The 16,086-nt window shown below is 48.2% G+C and overlaps 1 protein-coding gene across 1 annotated transcript; it reads right to left on the bottom strand.

Moving 5' to 3' along the window:
- Positions 1-1,949: 1,949 nt before the first annotated feature.
- Positions 1,950-7,412, bottom strand: LOC130430673 (beta-1,3-galactosyltransferase 1-like). The gene is made up of 2 exons (XM_056759820.1): positions 6,950-7,412; positions 1,950-3,016 (listed from the first exon to the last, which is right to left on the bottom strand). The coding sequence occupies exons 1-2, from the start codon at positions 7,410-7,412 to the stop codon at positions 1,950-1,952; spliced, it is 1,530 nt and encodes a 509-aa protein (XP_056615798.1).
- Between the last annotated feature and the right edge of the window lie 8,674 nt (positions 7,413-16,086).

Raw genomic sequence — 16,086 nt, forward strand, 5'->3', positions numbered from 1 at the left:
TAGCAGACGGCTTCAGCGGGACCATACAACACACCAATTAATCCTGTTGTGAAAGCCGATGGGAAAACTTGGCTATTAACTCAAGATTTGCGAGCAGTTAATCAGTTAATCATACCACTCGCACCAATTTTACCTGATGTTCCGACTGTTCTGTACCATACTCGCATAAGTATTTTACAGTAATTGATTTGTGTGCAGCTTTTTTCTCTATACCACACCCAGAGACTCAGCCTTTGTTAGCTTTTACATTTAAATGGCAACAATAATCGTGGAAACGCCTTGCACAGGGATATAAGGACTCACCTGCTGTTTTTTCTGCAGCAGTGCACAGAACTTTGGCCAAAATGACTGATTTGCCTTCAACAGTGTGTGTGCTTCAGTTTGCAGATGACATCCTCGTGTCAGGGGAGACAGAGGAGGACTGTGAGAAAGCATCTTTAATTATTTGCAATTTACTTGCTGAAACTTGCTTAAAGCCTCGAAAGAGAAACTGCAATGGGTCAAAACTAAGGTGACCTATTTGGAACATGTGCTGATGCAGGGTCTCAGAGCAATATCCAATCAGAAATGTTAAGTCCCCACGAACAGTGCAGCAGCTCAAAAGCTTCCTTGGACTGATTAACTTTTGTAGACCGTGGATACCTGACTGCGCGATTCATAATAGGCACCTGAGGGGTTTGATCGATCAGAAAACTCTGTCAAACACACCACTGAAGTGGATTTTGTTCTACACTTAAATTCGGCTCAAGCAGCAGAGTTCATAGCATTAATACGGGCCTGTGATCTGACGACAAAGTTTGCGATTATTAGAAACTGTTTTAGGGCCCGTTTTAGAAATTACAACTTTTGAATGTAGTGAATTGTGGGATGTAGTAATAGGGTAGTATGAGATGTTCTATGCTGAGGTGACTGCTATTAAAATTGTGTTTTGTCTCCCTCTAGTGGCTGACTATGTCCATGCTATAAAGACGGAGATCAGATTCTGGCTGAGATCTGTAATGGTTCCCCTTCACAATGCAATGACATGTAGCCATTAAAAAAATTCAACATCTGAAGATTTTTATCCCTGAATCACTTGATCACCATCATAAATGTTAAAAGGAACTATAGGGTGTGATAAATGCGATAGACTATTAGTGTGAGAGATGATCTTTGATTCATAGTATGGTGGTTTATTATGCAAATTATTATGGGAAAGATGAGTGACTGACATTGTTGATAGAAATGTCCACTTTCTTATTAATTGAACGTTGGAAACTTTAATGGTGACTGCTCTTTGAATCTTGAGATTTATGCTTATTTAACATGCTCTACAACAAACACAAATCTGTTGTGTGTTTCTAGGTTAAGGTTTTATAAATTAGTATTTTTTATTATATATAACATAAATAATTAATATGCATTAATGTTAACCTCGCCCTCTGGTAAAGATAATTAAAAAAATAAAATAATCCTGTGGCTTTTTTCTGCTGTGTTTGTTGCCTTTGAATCTTGAATTTACATTATTCGTTTAGCAGAAGTACAAATGAGAGCGCATTTTATATTATGCATGTAACATATCATCTAAGAAGACTGAAATGGTTGTACAGTTGTGGCCACATTTTTTGAGAATGACAAATATAAATTTTCACCAAGTCTACTGCTTCAGAGATTTTTATGTTTTTGACAAATGTTATTATAGTAAAATGAAGTATAATTACAAGCATTTCATAAGTTTCAAAGCCTTTTATTGACATTATGACATTTTTTTGTCTTATGGCAAGGTGCTCCATCATGGCAGAAGTTGCTCTCTGAGGAGGTTTTTGTACCATTCTTTGTTCATGGCTGTGTTCTTTAGGCAAAATTGTGAGTGAGCCCATTCTCTTGTCTGAGATCAACCCCACACATGTCTCGGGATGCTTTACTTTAATGTGTGATATTGTGCACCCACAATATCACACAATATCACCTCAGCAGGGTGCGCTAGAAGTGTTCATATCTGTCCAATATGTCACCAGCTGATCTGTGCTCTCTGTCATCACCGCTATAAGTCCAGAAAAGTAACAGCGATTGTACTGCTGCGGGGGTTTGACCACAAACTGGTCAATATTTGGTGGTTTGGTTGGGACGATACCCAAACGCTCCAGGCACAAACCAAGATATGCATCTTCTATATAAATAGGTTCAAGTTCCTTTGATTCTTGTAGAAATTTCTCCGGTAGATCCGTAGAAAATATGTAACACATCCCTAAAGGATACGGAGGATATGTGTCTTTTGCAAATACGTCATGAGGGAGATAAAATTTGTTGGACGGGTCTCTTATAACAGAGCTTTGATACCACACTAGACCTGTCATGTAGTTCCGTTGCAGTGTTTTCAGATTCACAAGCATGCCTATGAGGTTTTTTATGTTGAGGAGGACGTCTGCGTCCACCTTTACGGCGTAAGATGCCTGCGGACACTTTGTAAACAGCCATTCCATCATTATCATAGTTTTAATGGTTAAATTCCTATAGGTATCGTGGAAGTTACTCTGCAGTAGGTCTCGGTACTGCTGGTTTTCTTTCTGGAGTTGATCCTGCAAAGTCTCTTCATCTGTTCCACTCCGTGAGCCCAGGAGAAACAGAACCAGGACCACCTTGTCGCCGAAAAACGTTTCTCCACCCCATGTTTTTCTGATGGCATTGCGAACCTCCATGTTATCAGGGGGAACTGGGACAATAACCACCATGAAAGGTTTTTTCTGTTCACATATATGTTGCTGGTCGATGATGAATTTGTAATTTCGGGGGTAAGCAACATGGTACATTCCTGGTTCCTTCTGAAAAGGTTCTAGTTTCTCCTCAGCAGGGTTTTTGTTTGGTTCTTCCCTAAGGTCTACACTTGTTTTATTTTGAACAGCATCCTTATTTTGGTTCACTTCCTCGAGGTTCAACCAATTTGTTAGTAGATGGGTGTGTGTTAAATAGATCAGCACACCGGTTCCTAAGACCATGAGACTGACGACAAACCTTTTATAAGACATGAATTGCGCAGCTGAAAAAGACAGAAAGAGCAGGTTCCATCTTTTGAACAATACTTTTAAACAATAAAGATCTTGTCATAAGCATGTGACGTTCAAATTAAGCTGAAGAAGACCAATAATAATGGTCTGTATGACTTCAGAGGTTATGATATGGTTTAAGTTTATTTCATCAATTGTAAATCCATGGAAAAATTAAGACAGAAAACAGAAAACAGGAAATAGGTTTGGAATATAATGAACTTTCATTTTTAGGTGAACCGTTTTTTTAAGAGGCTTCAGTTACACCTTCCAAATGACTTACAGTGTCTGAACTGACTGAAAAATATTACAATGTTTGTTTGAATCCTTTATAGCCATTTTATTATATTTAATATATTAAACAGGTTTTATAAGATCTAGGATTATTCCTAGTGTCAAGAATCTCCGAGGAGACAAGGCAGGAGAACCCAAGTGCAGGCAGACAAGGTGGTACAGGGGTTTGAACGCGAATTTATTTATAATAAACAAGACAAAAACAGGCAAAACAAAAACCCTCAATGGGGAAAACAGGATAAACAATTAAGAAGGACACTGACTACAACTAGACTAAGAAACAAAGACTTGAAACAATAAACTAACACTTACTAAAACACGTTGGAAACATGTAACAGGAACAACAACTTCGCAGAGCATCAACAGGAACTAGTACAAGAACATGAACATTGAACAGCATAACACATTCACAATGCATGGCAAACGCAATGAACCGCACAAGACAATGAAACAAGAGGACTCTTATAGGGAGACAATGACAGGATAATTAATAGGGGACAGGTGAAACAGATGAAACACTAAGGGGAAGCTAATGACACGAAATGGCGGGAAACACAGACGAGACTCGGGGAGAGTATGGAAGCCCAAAAGGTCCAAAATCCCTCTCCCCACATGAAACAGGGAATTCTGTTTTGGTTCTGCCTCAAGACCAAGAATTAGCCAGACAAGATAGGCAGAACCGTGACAGAACCCCCGCCTTAAGGAGCGACATCCTGACGCTCCTCAAGGAGACTCACAGGACAAGACAGACTGAGACATAGACAAGACCAAACAAAACATGGAAAACAAAATCAGTGGCAGACAGGCAAGAATCAATAGGGGATTAGGGTGACTTAATAAAAATAACAAACAAGGGAGGGGGGGTGGGGGCAAACAAGAAGACATGGGAAGTCCAAAAGGGGGAGGGCTGGGTGGGAAAGTTCCAGCCCTTGGGGACGCGCCAGGGCGCGGAGCCCCAGGAGGCTTGACAGGGGTAGTCCTGGGGGGAACCGTCCTAGTCCCCTGCAGGACTGGAGGGCTGGACCACGGCTGGAATGCCGGGCTGGACCAGGGTCTGAAGATCAGCCTGACAGGGTTGGACGGCGGCTGGGCAGCCGGACTTGACGGCGGCTGGGCAGCCGGACTTGACGGCGGCTGGGCAGCCGGACTTGACGGCGGCTGGGCAGCCGGACTTGACGGCGGCTGGGCAGCCGGACTTGACGGCGGCTGGGCAGCCGGACTTGACGGCGGCTGGGCAGCCGGACTTGACGGCGGCTGGGCAGCCGGACTTGACGGCGGCTGGGCAGCCGGACTTGACGGCGGCTGGGCAGCCGGACTTGACGGCGGCTGGGCAGCCGGACTTGACGGCGGCTGGGCAGCCGGACTTGACGGCGGCTGGGCAGCCGGACTTGACGGCGGCTGGGCAGCCGGACTTGACGGCGGCTGGGCAGCCGGACTTGACGGCGGCTGGGCAGCCGGACTTGACGGCGGCTGGGCAGCCGGACTTGACGGCGGCTGGGCAGCCGGACTTGACGGCGGCTGGGCAGCCGGACTTGACGGCGGCTGGGCAGCCGGACTTGACGGCGGCTGGGCAGCCGGACTTGACGGCGGCTGGGCAGCCGGACTTGACGGCGGCTGGGCAGCCGGACTTGACGGCGGCTGGGCAGCCGGACTTGACGGCGGCTGGGCAGCCGGACTTGACGGCGGCTGGGCAGCCGGACTTGACGGCGGCTGGGCAGCCGGACTTGACGGCGGCTGGGCAGCCGGACTTGACGGCGGCTGGGCAGCCGGACTTGACGGCGGCTGGGCAGCCGGACTTGACGGCGGCTGGGCAGCCGGACTTGACGGCGGCTGGGCAGCCGGACTTGACGGCGGCTGGGCAGCCGGACTTGACGGCGGCTGGGCAGCCGGACTTGACGGCGGCTGGGCAGCCGGACTTGACGGCGGCTGGGCAGCCGGACTTGACGGCGGCTGGGCAGCCGGACTTGACGGCGGCTGGGCAGCCGGACTTGACGGCGGCTGGGCAGCCGGACTTGACGGCGGCTGGGCAGCCGGACTTGACGGCGGCTGGGCAGCCGGACTTGACGGCGGCTGGGCAGCCGGACTTGACGGCGGCTGGGCAGCGCTCTCTGACGGCGGCTGGGCAGCGCTCTCTGACGGCGGCTGGGCAGCGCTCTCTGACGGCGGCTGGGCAGCGCTCTCTGACGGCGGCTGGGCAGCGCTCTCTGACGGCGGCTGGGCAGCGCTCTCTGACGGCGGCTGGGCAGCGCTCTCTGACGGCGGCTGGGCAGCGCTCTCTGACGGCGGCTGGGCAGCGCTCTCTGACGGCGGCTGGGCAGCGCTCTCTGACGGCGGCTGGGCAGCGCTCTCTGACGGCGGCTGGGCAGCGCTCTCTGACGGCGGCTGGGCGGCCGGACTTGACGGCGGGCTTGGTTCCGGCTCCTGGAACGGGCTAGGTTCCGGCTCCTGGAACGGGCTAGGTTCCGGCTCCTGGAACGGGCTTGGTTCCGGCTCCTGGAACGGGCTTGGTTCCGGCTCCTGGAACGGGCTTGGTTCCGGCTCCTGGAACGGGCTTGGTTCCGGCTCCTGGAACGGGCTTGGTTCCGGCTCCTGGAACGGGCTTGGTTCCGGCTCCTGGAACGGGCTTGGTTCCGGCTCCTGGAACGGGCTTAGTTCCGGCTCCTGGAACGGGCTTAGTTCCGGCTCCTGGAACGGGCTTAGTTCCGGCTCCTGGAACGGGCTTAGTTCCGGCTCCTGGAACGGGCCTGGTTCCGGCTCCTGGAACGGGCCTGGTTCCGGCTCCTGGAACGGGCCTGGTTCCGGCTCCTGGAACGGATCCGCGGCCGGAACGGCCGCTCGGACAGTCGCCTCCCCACGGCGCCCCCCCAAAAAATATTTGGGACTGGATAGCACCGGACTGGGTAGCACCGGACTGGGTAGCACCGGACTGGGTAGCACCGGACTGGGTAGCACCGGACTGGGTAGCACCGGACTGGGTAGCACCGGACTGGGTAGCACCGGACTGGGTAGCACCGGACTGGGTAGCACCGGACTGGGTAGCACCGGACTGGGTAGCACCGGACTGGGTAGCACCGGACTGGGTAGCACCGGACTGGGTAGCACCGGACTGGGTAGCACCGGACTGGGTAGCACCGGACTGGGTAGCACCGGACTGGGTAGCACCGGACTGGGTAGCACCGGACTGGGTAGCACCGGACTGGGTAGCACCGGACTGGGTAGCACCGGACTGGGTAGCACCGGACTGGGTAGCACCGGACTGGGTAGCTCCGGACTGGGTAGCTCCGGACTGGGTAGCTCCGGACTGGGTAGCTCCGGACTGGGTAGCTCCGGACTGGGTAGCTCCGGACTGGGTAGCTCCGGACTGGGTAGCTCCGGACTGGGTAGCTCCGGACTGGGTAGCTCCGGACTGGGTAGCTCCGGACTGGGTAGCTCCGGACTGGGTAGCTCCGGACTGGGTAGCTCCGGACTGGGTAGCTCCGGACTGGGTAGCTCCGGACTGGGTAGCTCCGGACTGGGTAGCTCCGGACTGGGTAGCTCCGGACTGGGTAGCTCCGGACTGGGTAGCTCCGGACTGGGTAGCTCCGGACTGGGTAGCTCCGGACTGGGTAGCTCCGGACTGGGTAGCTCCGGACTGGGTAGCTCCGGACTGGGTAGTTTCTTTCTCCTCCGCCGGCCAGTGGGACTGGCCGACGGTAGAGTGGCCGCAGGAGGTGCTGCGGATGAGGGTGCCGAGCTCCCCAGGGTAAGGGCGGCCAGGGCGCGGTCCTCCGGGACGGTAGCCACGGGGGCGGACACCCAGTCTGGCACTAATGGCCAGGGATCATCCCGGTTGACCACATACCTGATCATGTCGCCCATCCACAGGGAGCTCAACATCCTCATCTCAGACCGCCGGAGAGGCTCGGTGAGGCAGCAGTTAAAAATAACCTTGAGCTCTGCCTCACCGAACTCAGTCTCCCTAGCTGCAGCCAGGAACTCCCGAGCGAACTGCCTGATCCCGCGATCCCCCTGCTTAAAACCCAACAGGAGTCGGGCCTGGTGGGACCGCAAGGAATCGTCCGCGGTTGCCTGCTGGGTTCTGTTGTGGCGGTTCATTCTGTCAAGAATCTCCGAGGAGACAAGGCAGGAGAACCCAAGTGCAGGCAGACAAGGTGGTACAGGGGTTTGAACGCGAATTTATTTATAATAAACAAGACAAAAACAGGCAAAACAAAAACCCTCAATGGGGAAAACAGGATAAACAATTAAGAAGGACACTGACTACAACTAGACTAAGAAACAAAGACTTGAAACAATAAACTAACACTTACTAAAACACGTTGGAAACATGTAACAGGAACAACAACTTCGCAGAGCATCAACAGGAACTAGTACAAGAACATGAACATTGAACAGCATAACACATTCACAATGCATGGCAAACGCAATGAACCGCACAAGACAATGAAACAAGAGGACTCTTATAGGGAGACAATGACAGGATAATTAATAGGGGACAGGTGAAACAGATGAAACACTAAGGGGAAGCTAATGACACGAAATGGCGGGAAACACAGACGAGACTCGGGGAGAGTATGGAAGCCCAAAAGGTCCAAAATCCCTCTCCCCACATGAAACAGGGAATTCTGTTTTGGTTCTGCCTCAAGACCAAGAATTAGCCAGACAAGATAGGCAGAACCGTGACACCTAGGCTCGGCTCATAGGAAACCACCCAATTCATCAAAATCCATTGGTTTTCCGAATTATCATATTCTTAGAGATCCAATTATTTTTCTTATTTACAAACATTTGTATTAGTACTATTGACAGGCTTGAAGCAAGACAATGTAATCTTAAGAGTTTGCAAACAAACTGACTTTTTTATCATTTAATATAAATTAGAATGTATCTTTATTGTAAATCTTACCAGGTGTTTTCTTTTGGAAACGGTCTTTTAACTCTTTTAGCAGCGCAAAACTGATAAAATGTTATTGGTTAGTTGCTTTGGATAAAAATATGTTCCAAATAAATATGAATGGAAAATGTAGTGTTTGCATTTTTTCATCGGCCTTTATTCATGTACAAACAATCCCTCTAAAGCACAAATAAAGTTGCAGGTATAAAGGACTTTAATTATTAGTATTCGATCTCTTTGGAGAATAGAAAAATCCTGAAAAATACAGGAACTGCTTCAGTCAATGTGTCTGTGACATATAGCCTAGCCTATAAAAATATATATAAATAATAATGTCGGGAAATTACACTTTGTCCAAATTTATTTTTTTATGCAAACGCATTTTTTTAATTCCCTTCCTAAAATTGTACCTTTTAGCATTCTCGCAGTGACTAATTTCTAATAAATATGTAAATATATATTTATATTAATAAATAAACTGAAATATTCCCGTCATTATTTCCCTCTGAATATTCTAGCAATTAAGCCACGTCACCGCCACAGTGACAACCAGGGAATTTGATGAGAACAACCTCTTGTTTATCAATTCCAGGTAAATTAACACCTGCAATGGACCCAGAAGCAAGGCAATAAACATCTTAACAAACTCACAAAACGCAGGTAACAAATGTAAACGCTTACATTAACTTCAGACGCGTGCAGAAGCTATCAGATGAGGAGAAAGAGATCGAGCAACACCCGCGACTGTATTAGCTCAAATTTGTACAGCGTTAGTTCCTAGACTAAAATTAACCAACCATAGTTTTCCCCAGTGGTGTAGTCTGGGAAACAGCGCTGTTTGCGTATAATGACTCTTCTAAAGATCTATACACACTTGTTCTCCTGCTTAACGTCTCCAAGCTGCTTTTGTGGTTGCTTTCCCTCACACCGTATCGAGTTCACAATTCAGTCATACAAATTGGTGCATTTCCAACCTTATTTCTTTCCAATTCTATAACTTCATATTTAAAGCATAAGCGAAGAATAATGCATACATATTTAACTGAAATAATTGTCATATATTACTAGGAAAACAAATCAAACAAACAAACAAACACACGGACCCCTGTCTTTTGGCCATGTGTGGTCGGGGTTATCGTTGTATAGTATAGTACACCACTTTTTTGTTAGGAATACACCAATACGGTTTGGGTACTGTAAAATCATAGTGTCCGGTACTATTTCTAGTATTTTTTATTCGTTTATTCCTTTTATTCGTTGATTGTGATGACAAACTGTGAGAATTTGGGTTTTGCCTGTGTCCCACATATTATGTGAAATGTATTGTGATGATTATTGTTCACAAATCATATTATGTGAAATGTATTTCAATGATAATTGTACATGAATTATGTCTAACCTTACTTGAGTTTAAGTGCTGACCAAGCTAACAGATTGTTCAGAACATCGTGCTGCCTTTTGCTAATAATATTAATATAGTTCTAGGAATATCTAAGAATAAGGAACTATCTCGCGTGAATAATATCAATATAGTTCTGGTATGTTTCCATTATAGCTTTCAATGACATTTACTTCCTCTTTTATGAATATAAGTATTGGAACTGTATTCAATAAACGTTGGACTCTGATTGAACTGCACTTCTGTGTCTGTGTCATTCTTAGTCTCCAGGATCCTTCAACTTTGTGTGTTTCATCGACTAGACTCTTTAACCTTCTACCTAGACAAAAAGTAATAATCTTACAGTTGGGGGCTCAGTCCGTGAAAGGGGGAAGACCTCTTTGAACGTCTCGGTTACGTCTGTAACGAGCATTTTTCATTGGCCTCCTCAATAGTAGTCAGAGTTGATAGGTTCTCAAGGGCGAACATGCTTAGTTAGTGATGGATGGAATGACTGTTCTTAGCCATGTGATTCGGTAAGAAGGGAGGTGGATGGGATGCCTATTCTTAACCAAGTGGTTGGGTAAGAAGAGAGGTAGATAGCACGCTGACCCAACCTGCTGGAGGGTGGGGACGGTGCTTTCACAGGCATACGCCCCGCCATATGCCAGTTCTACCAGTTGCCACGCAGGACGTGGGCTGACACCGGGTTTACTTGAAAGTCGAAAAACCTTGTGAAGTCGTTGGGCGTAGCCCAACCCGCAGCTCTACAAATGTCTGCCAGAGAGGCACCTCTGCTTGTGATCGGTATGCCGCCCTGGCGGCATCCACGATCCAGTGCGCCAGTCTCTGTTTGGAGACAGCTTTCTCCTACTGCTGTCCTCCAAAACAGACAAAGGTGCACAGCTGCACCGCAACCGCACGTTCCACCTGGTCTTACAAGTCTTACACAGCTCCTCATGCACCTCCAGGAAGAATAGCACCGGGGGTGGGTGCGGTTTGGCACCGCGCTCCGACCCCAGGAACCACGTATCCAACCACGAGCGCTAGGGAGGAGGCAGTGCTGTGCACTGCAACCCAATACTCGCGGCTGCCAGGGTTAGTATGGCTGACATCTCCCCGTCTGCTTCCTCCTGAGCTTGACACCCCCTGGGAGGGAGCACGGATTCGTCAGGGTCAGATGCCAGCAAGTCTCCCTCCGATGCTGCGAGCGACGTCTCATCTTCGTTTCACATCGTTACCGACTGCGTTCCTGAGGATCCGGACGGTCTGCCACCGTCGGGTTGGAGGGGCCCGTGAGCACTTGGCTGGCGGGTTTACGCTCGCAGAGGTCCTCATATCACTAATGCCGCTAGCACTGGCGGACATCGGGGCCTTAGACACCGACGTCACGGCCCGGGTAGCATACGAAATGGTGGCTGTCTTCCTCCGGGAACCAGCCACCATTTCGTGACCGCATCTTCTGGATGACCATCTGTCCGCAGTGCGGGCAAGATGTGTAAACGAAACTGCCTCAACATGCTGGACGCCAAGACACTTGATTCAGCTATCATGTCGGTCCCCCTCCTCATGGGGGCCGCACCCCAGAGAACAGCGGTACATGCCGCGCTGGAGAAGGCTCAGTCCTGAAAAGGACTTTTTGGAAAAACTCTCTAACACCTCTGGAACCACCGAGACACCCAGGGGAAGGTTGCTGCAGATTGGGACAACTACTGCTCTATGTCGTAGTTCCGACAATGTAGATTTTAAGCTTTTAGTTTTCGTAATAATGAGCGATGGCTCTGAAGAACAAAAGGTAAATGAATGCTGCACGCCATCTTCCTTTTATACCGTATATATTTTTATGAAGTGCTTTGAGCGGCTGGTCCTGTCACAACTAAAAGACTCTTTACCATCCACACTGGACCCATACCAATTTGCCTACCGTAGCAACAGGAGCACAGATGATGCGGTGTCCATGGCGCTGCACTCCGTGCTCTGGATAATAAGGACACTTATGCACGCATGCTGTTTGTAGACTTCAGCTCTGCATTCTATACCGTCATCCCTTCCAAGCTAATCATCAAACTTGGAAACCTAGGCATTAACAATTCAACCTGCAACTGGATTATGGACTTCCTGACGAACATGTCTCAGCTTGTTAGGTTAGACCACATCTGCTCCACCACCATCACCCTCAACACTGGTGTACCACAGGGCTGCGAACTGAGCCCCTTTCTCTACTCCCTTTTCACACTCGACTGCAGGCCTGTCATCTCATCTACTGCACTGTAACCTTAATAACCGCATTAACGCATCTACTGCACTGTAACTTCAATAACTGCATTAACGCATCTACTGCACTGCAACTTCAATAACTGCACTAACTCATCTACTGCAATGTAACTTCAATAACTGCACTAACTCATCTACTGCACTGTAACTTCAATAACTGCACTAACTCATCTACTGCACTGTAACCTTAATAACTGCATTAACGCATCTACTGCACTGTAACTTCAATAACAGCACTAACTCATCTACTGCACTGTAACTTCAATAACTGCATTAACGCGTCTACTGCACTGTAACTTCAATAACTGCACTAACTCATCTACTGCACTGTAACTGTATAACTGCATTAACGCATCTACTGCACTGTAACTTCAATAACTGCACTAACTCATCTACTGCACTGTAACTGTATAACTGCATCTACTCATGTATTGCACTATAACTTCAATAACTGCATTAACTCATGTACTGCACCGTACCTTTAATAACCGCATCAACTCATCTACTGCACTGTAACTTTAATAGCTAATGTCTGTAACTAATGCACACTCAAGTCACTTGCACTATTGTATAGTCTAAATTGTTATCTGTTCCTAAACACCTGTACATTAATGTTCACAGTATATAGCCTTCTGTTTATATTGTTCATAGGACATACCGACTGTCATATTTTCATAGCACATGCCCATTGTATAGTATTTTCTTAATATTGTATTCTGTATTTATTCACACTGTATATCCTGCACTTGCTAATTGCACTTCTGGTTAGACCTAAACTACATTCCGTTACACTGTACTTGTATATGTGTAATGACAATAAAGTTGAATCTAATTGTAACAAAGCTCAATAAAATGGAAGGAAGGAGGCGGGAACCGGCAGACATTAAACACAAAATTTTTATATAAATAATAACAGCCGGCGGCCCCTCACGGACGACCGCCGGCGAAACAACATAAACAACAAATATAAATATAAATACAAACGTAAAACAAGTTTGGGCCCGGTCCTCTCTCTTCGATGGTCCGGTCGCTCGTTCCTTTTATATGCTCCCATCTCCTACGTGATTCGAGGCCGGTGTGCGCACAGCTGGCGCTAATTCACAATTACTCACCGGACTCGAACCACGGTCTCGCCCCGCCTACTCTACTACATACCCCCATCACCCCTCACAGGCCGGGGGTACCCCCGCGACTGTGCAAGCTCCCTCCCCCTCCTTCGGGGGGGGTGGGGTGGGGGGTATGCAGCGACGAGACGAGACAACGGAGACGGGAGCCCTCGGAGCGACCGGAAAGAGAGAGGGGAGAGAGGAAAAAAAAAATTATAGTTTGGTCCCCTGACATGCTGCCGCTTGTTCCTCAACCAGCCGGAGTACTCTTTCGCGGTGCCTTGCGGTGGCCCTGGGGCTTCGGTGGACGGCTCGACCGTCCGCCCCCTGGCGGCCGGCGGTGGCTCCTCCATAATCTGGGAGTCGGGGCGGGTTCCCCGTCCCCTGCTCCGCCCCCTTGGGCGGACGGACGCAGGCTCCGGCCTCTGGCGGGCGGTGGCCGCATTCGGCGCTTCCGCCCCCTGCTCCTCCCCCTCGGGTGACGGATGCAGGCTCCGGCCTCTGGCGGACGGCGGCAACTCCCCCGCTCCCGCTTGGACGAAAGCCACCCCACCTCGACCCAGGGGCGCGGCAGCAAAGGTCGCCGTTCCACCGAAGGTTTGACGGTGGCCGCACTGTGCACTTCCGTTTCCCAGAGCCACCGCTTCGGGCAGCCACAGGCGGACGCCCTTCGTCCGCGCTGCCCGAACTCTCCGGCACCGCGAGGCCACTCGGCGGCGAGGACTCTCCGACAGCATGTCTCTCCTTCCTCCCGGGTTTCGGCACCAATGTAACAAAGCTCAATAAAATGGAAGGAAGGAGGCGGGAACCGGCAGACATTAAACACAAAATTTTTATATAAATAATAACAGCCGGCGGCCCCTCACGGACGACCGCCGGCGAGATAACATAAACAACAAATATAAATATAAATACAAACGTAAAACAAGTTCGGGCCCGGTCCTCTCTCTTCGACGGTCCGGTCGCTCGTTCCTTTTATATGCTCCCATCTCCTACGTGATTCGAGGCCGGTGTGCGCACAGCTGGCGCTAATTCACAATTACTCACCGGACTCGAACCACGGTCTCGCCCCGCCTACTCTACTACACTAATCTAATCTATTTTGGGGATCGCGGTGCTGCCTTGCTATTCAGAAAAATAGGCTTTGTTACTCAGAAGAAAAATCTGTTTGATGTTTATTCTGAAAAAATAATCATTGATTAGGTTGTATTAAACTGGGAAACAAATAATTGATATCACTATTACTGTATGTTGATACATTGTGATCGGTGAATTTAATAGATCACCCACGATCACAATACGATACATGCACTATAGTTGAAACTGTTGGTCGATTGAACACAAGAGTTATATAATATATATTGCTACCTAGAACGGAAACTTTTCAAAGTTTCTGTTGCTGTTATTTTTGTTGTATTATTTGTGTCAGTGCCGGTATTGAAGTGAAAGATGGGGAGTTCTGTTTCAAGACTGTTTCTGTTTGTTAGCAGCCTCGCAGGATGGTCAGAGGAAATGAAAATGAAAATTGAGGTTCCCTATCCGAGGGCGGTTCATTTTCTGATCATGGAATTTAATTGGCAAAGGGCATGGTGAAAGAAGGTTGGGGCAACCCATTATGGGATTATCTATACATTCAATTCAAGTTTATTTATATAGCTCTTTTCACAATGTGCATTTTTTCAAAGCAGCTTTACAGGGGCAAACAGGAAAAACAGAAAAGGTACAACACAGCACAGTGCATGGTGCTTATAGAAAAAGAAAGATCATTCTAATAATATCTAATTAATAAATAAATAAATGCAGTCTCCCAGTGAGCAAGCCAACACTGCCCTGCTGTGGAGAGGAACCCAAACTCCAATGATTGATTAATGGAGGACAAAAACCTTGGGAGAAACCAGGCTAAGCCGGGAGGGCCAGATCCCCTCTGATGTGTCATAGCTGCACTCAGTGACCACGACCAGAAGCCACAGAGCAAATATCCATGAGGAAGAGGGAGAGCCCACAATCTGCTATATGTCATATGGTCATATGTCGATCATCTGGACCTGGCGGATGGGCATCCCGAGGCGAAGGCAGAAGGAGAATAATTAGCGTAGCTGCTGTTCATTAACTATGCATTAAGTGAAAGCTTATGCCGTATGGAAAGACCAGAAAAAGGTTTGGGACCAGGGTCCCGAAAAAAACCCAAATTGTTGCTTATGTTTCAAACCAAAAGCGATTGTTGTCAGAAAAGCCTCCGGCCTACTCTTGATGAACGTTTAGGAAGCCAACAGGATTTATTCTTTGCAGCAAGCACTAAACAGGCAGCCTTAGAATCAGCGGCTCAATTTTTTGAGAACTCGGGTGCTACATATCGAACCCAGTGGCGCCCGAACCAAGCATAGGGATGCCCACAGAGTGATGTCAAATAATTCACTGTGTGGGAATTTCCGGAACTAACATTGGCTGTGCTGTGACACCTCCATTGGAGGTTAAAGCCTCTGGTATTACATTTTTTTTCACAAATTCTCAATTATTCCAGGTGCTCCATTAAATCTTTTAGGTCGTGACATGTTGCATAAATTAGGTATGGATATTAATTTTTTGATCGAAAAGTAGTTTTTTCTTTCCTATCCAGTTTACAGGCATCCGTCGATTCTTTGCCGACAGGTGGACAGCCAAGTGGTTCACAAGCGCCTGTTTCCGGGTGCAGCATGCCTACACAAGTGGACTCCATGAAAAAACAGGACTGTCAGTAGTGTCGACCACAATACAATATTTTTTACAAAGCATCATTGTAGTAGAGTAGGCGGGGCGAGACCGTGGTTCGAGTCCGGTGAGTAATTGTGAATTAGCGCCAGCTGTGCGCACACCGGCCTCGAATCACGTAGGAGATGGGAGCATATAAAAGGAACGAGCGACCGGACCGTCGAAGAGAGAGGACCGGGCCCGAACTTATGTTATGTTTGTATTTATATTTATATTTATGTTCATGTTTTGTTCGCCGGCGGTCGTCCGTGAGGGGCCGCCGGCTGTTATATTACTTTATTAAATGTTTAAATGTTTGCCGGTTCCCGACTCCTTCCTTCCCTTTTATTGAGAAGTGTTACAATCATATCTTTGTAACGCATCACATAT

This window comes from Triplophysa dalaica, chromosome 10, assembly GCF_015846415.1.
Source record: "Triplophysa dalaica isolate WHDGS20190420 chromosome 10, ASM1584641v1, whole genome shotgun sequence".
NCBI classification, from domain to species: domain Eukaryota; kingdom Metazoa; phylum Chordata; class Actinopteri; order Cypriniformes; family Nemacheilidae; genus Triplophysa; species Triplophysa dalaica.

Coding starts and splice junctions, on each gene's coding strand:
- LOC130430673 (XM_056759820.1), bottom strand. CDS start 7,412: ATGAACCGCCACAACAGAACCCAGCAGGCAACCGCGGACGATTCCTTG. Junction 3,017..6,949: donor ACCCAGTCCGGAGCTACCCA/GTCCGGAGCTAC, acceptor TGTCTTTTTCAG/CTGCGCAATTCATGTCTTAT.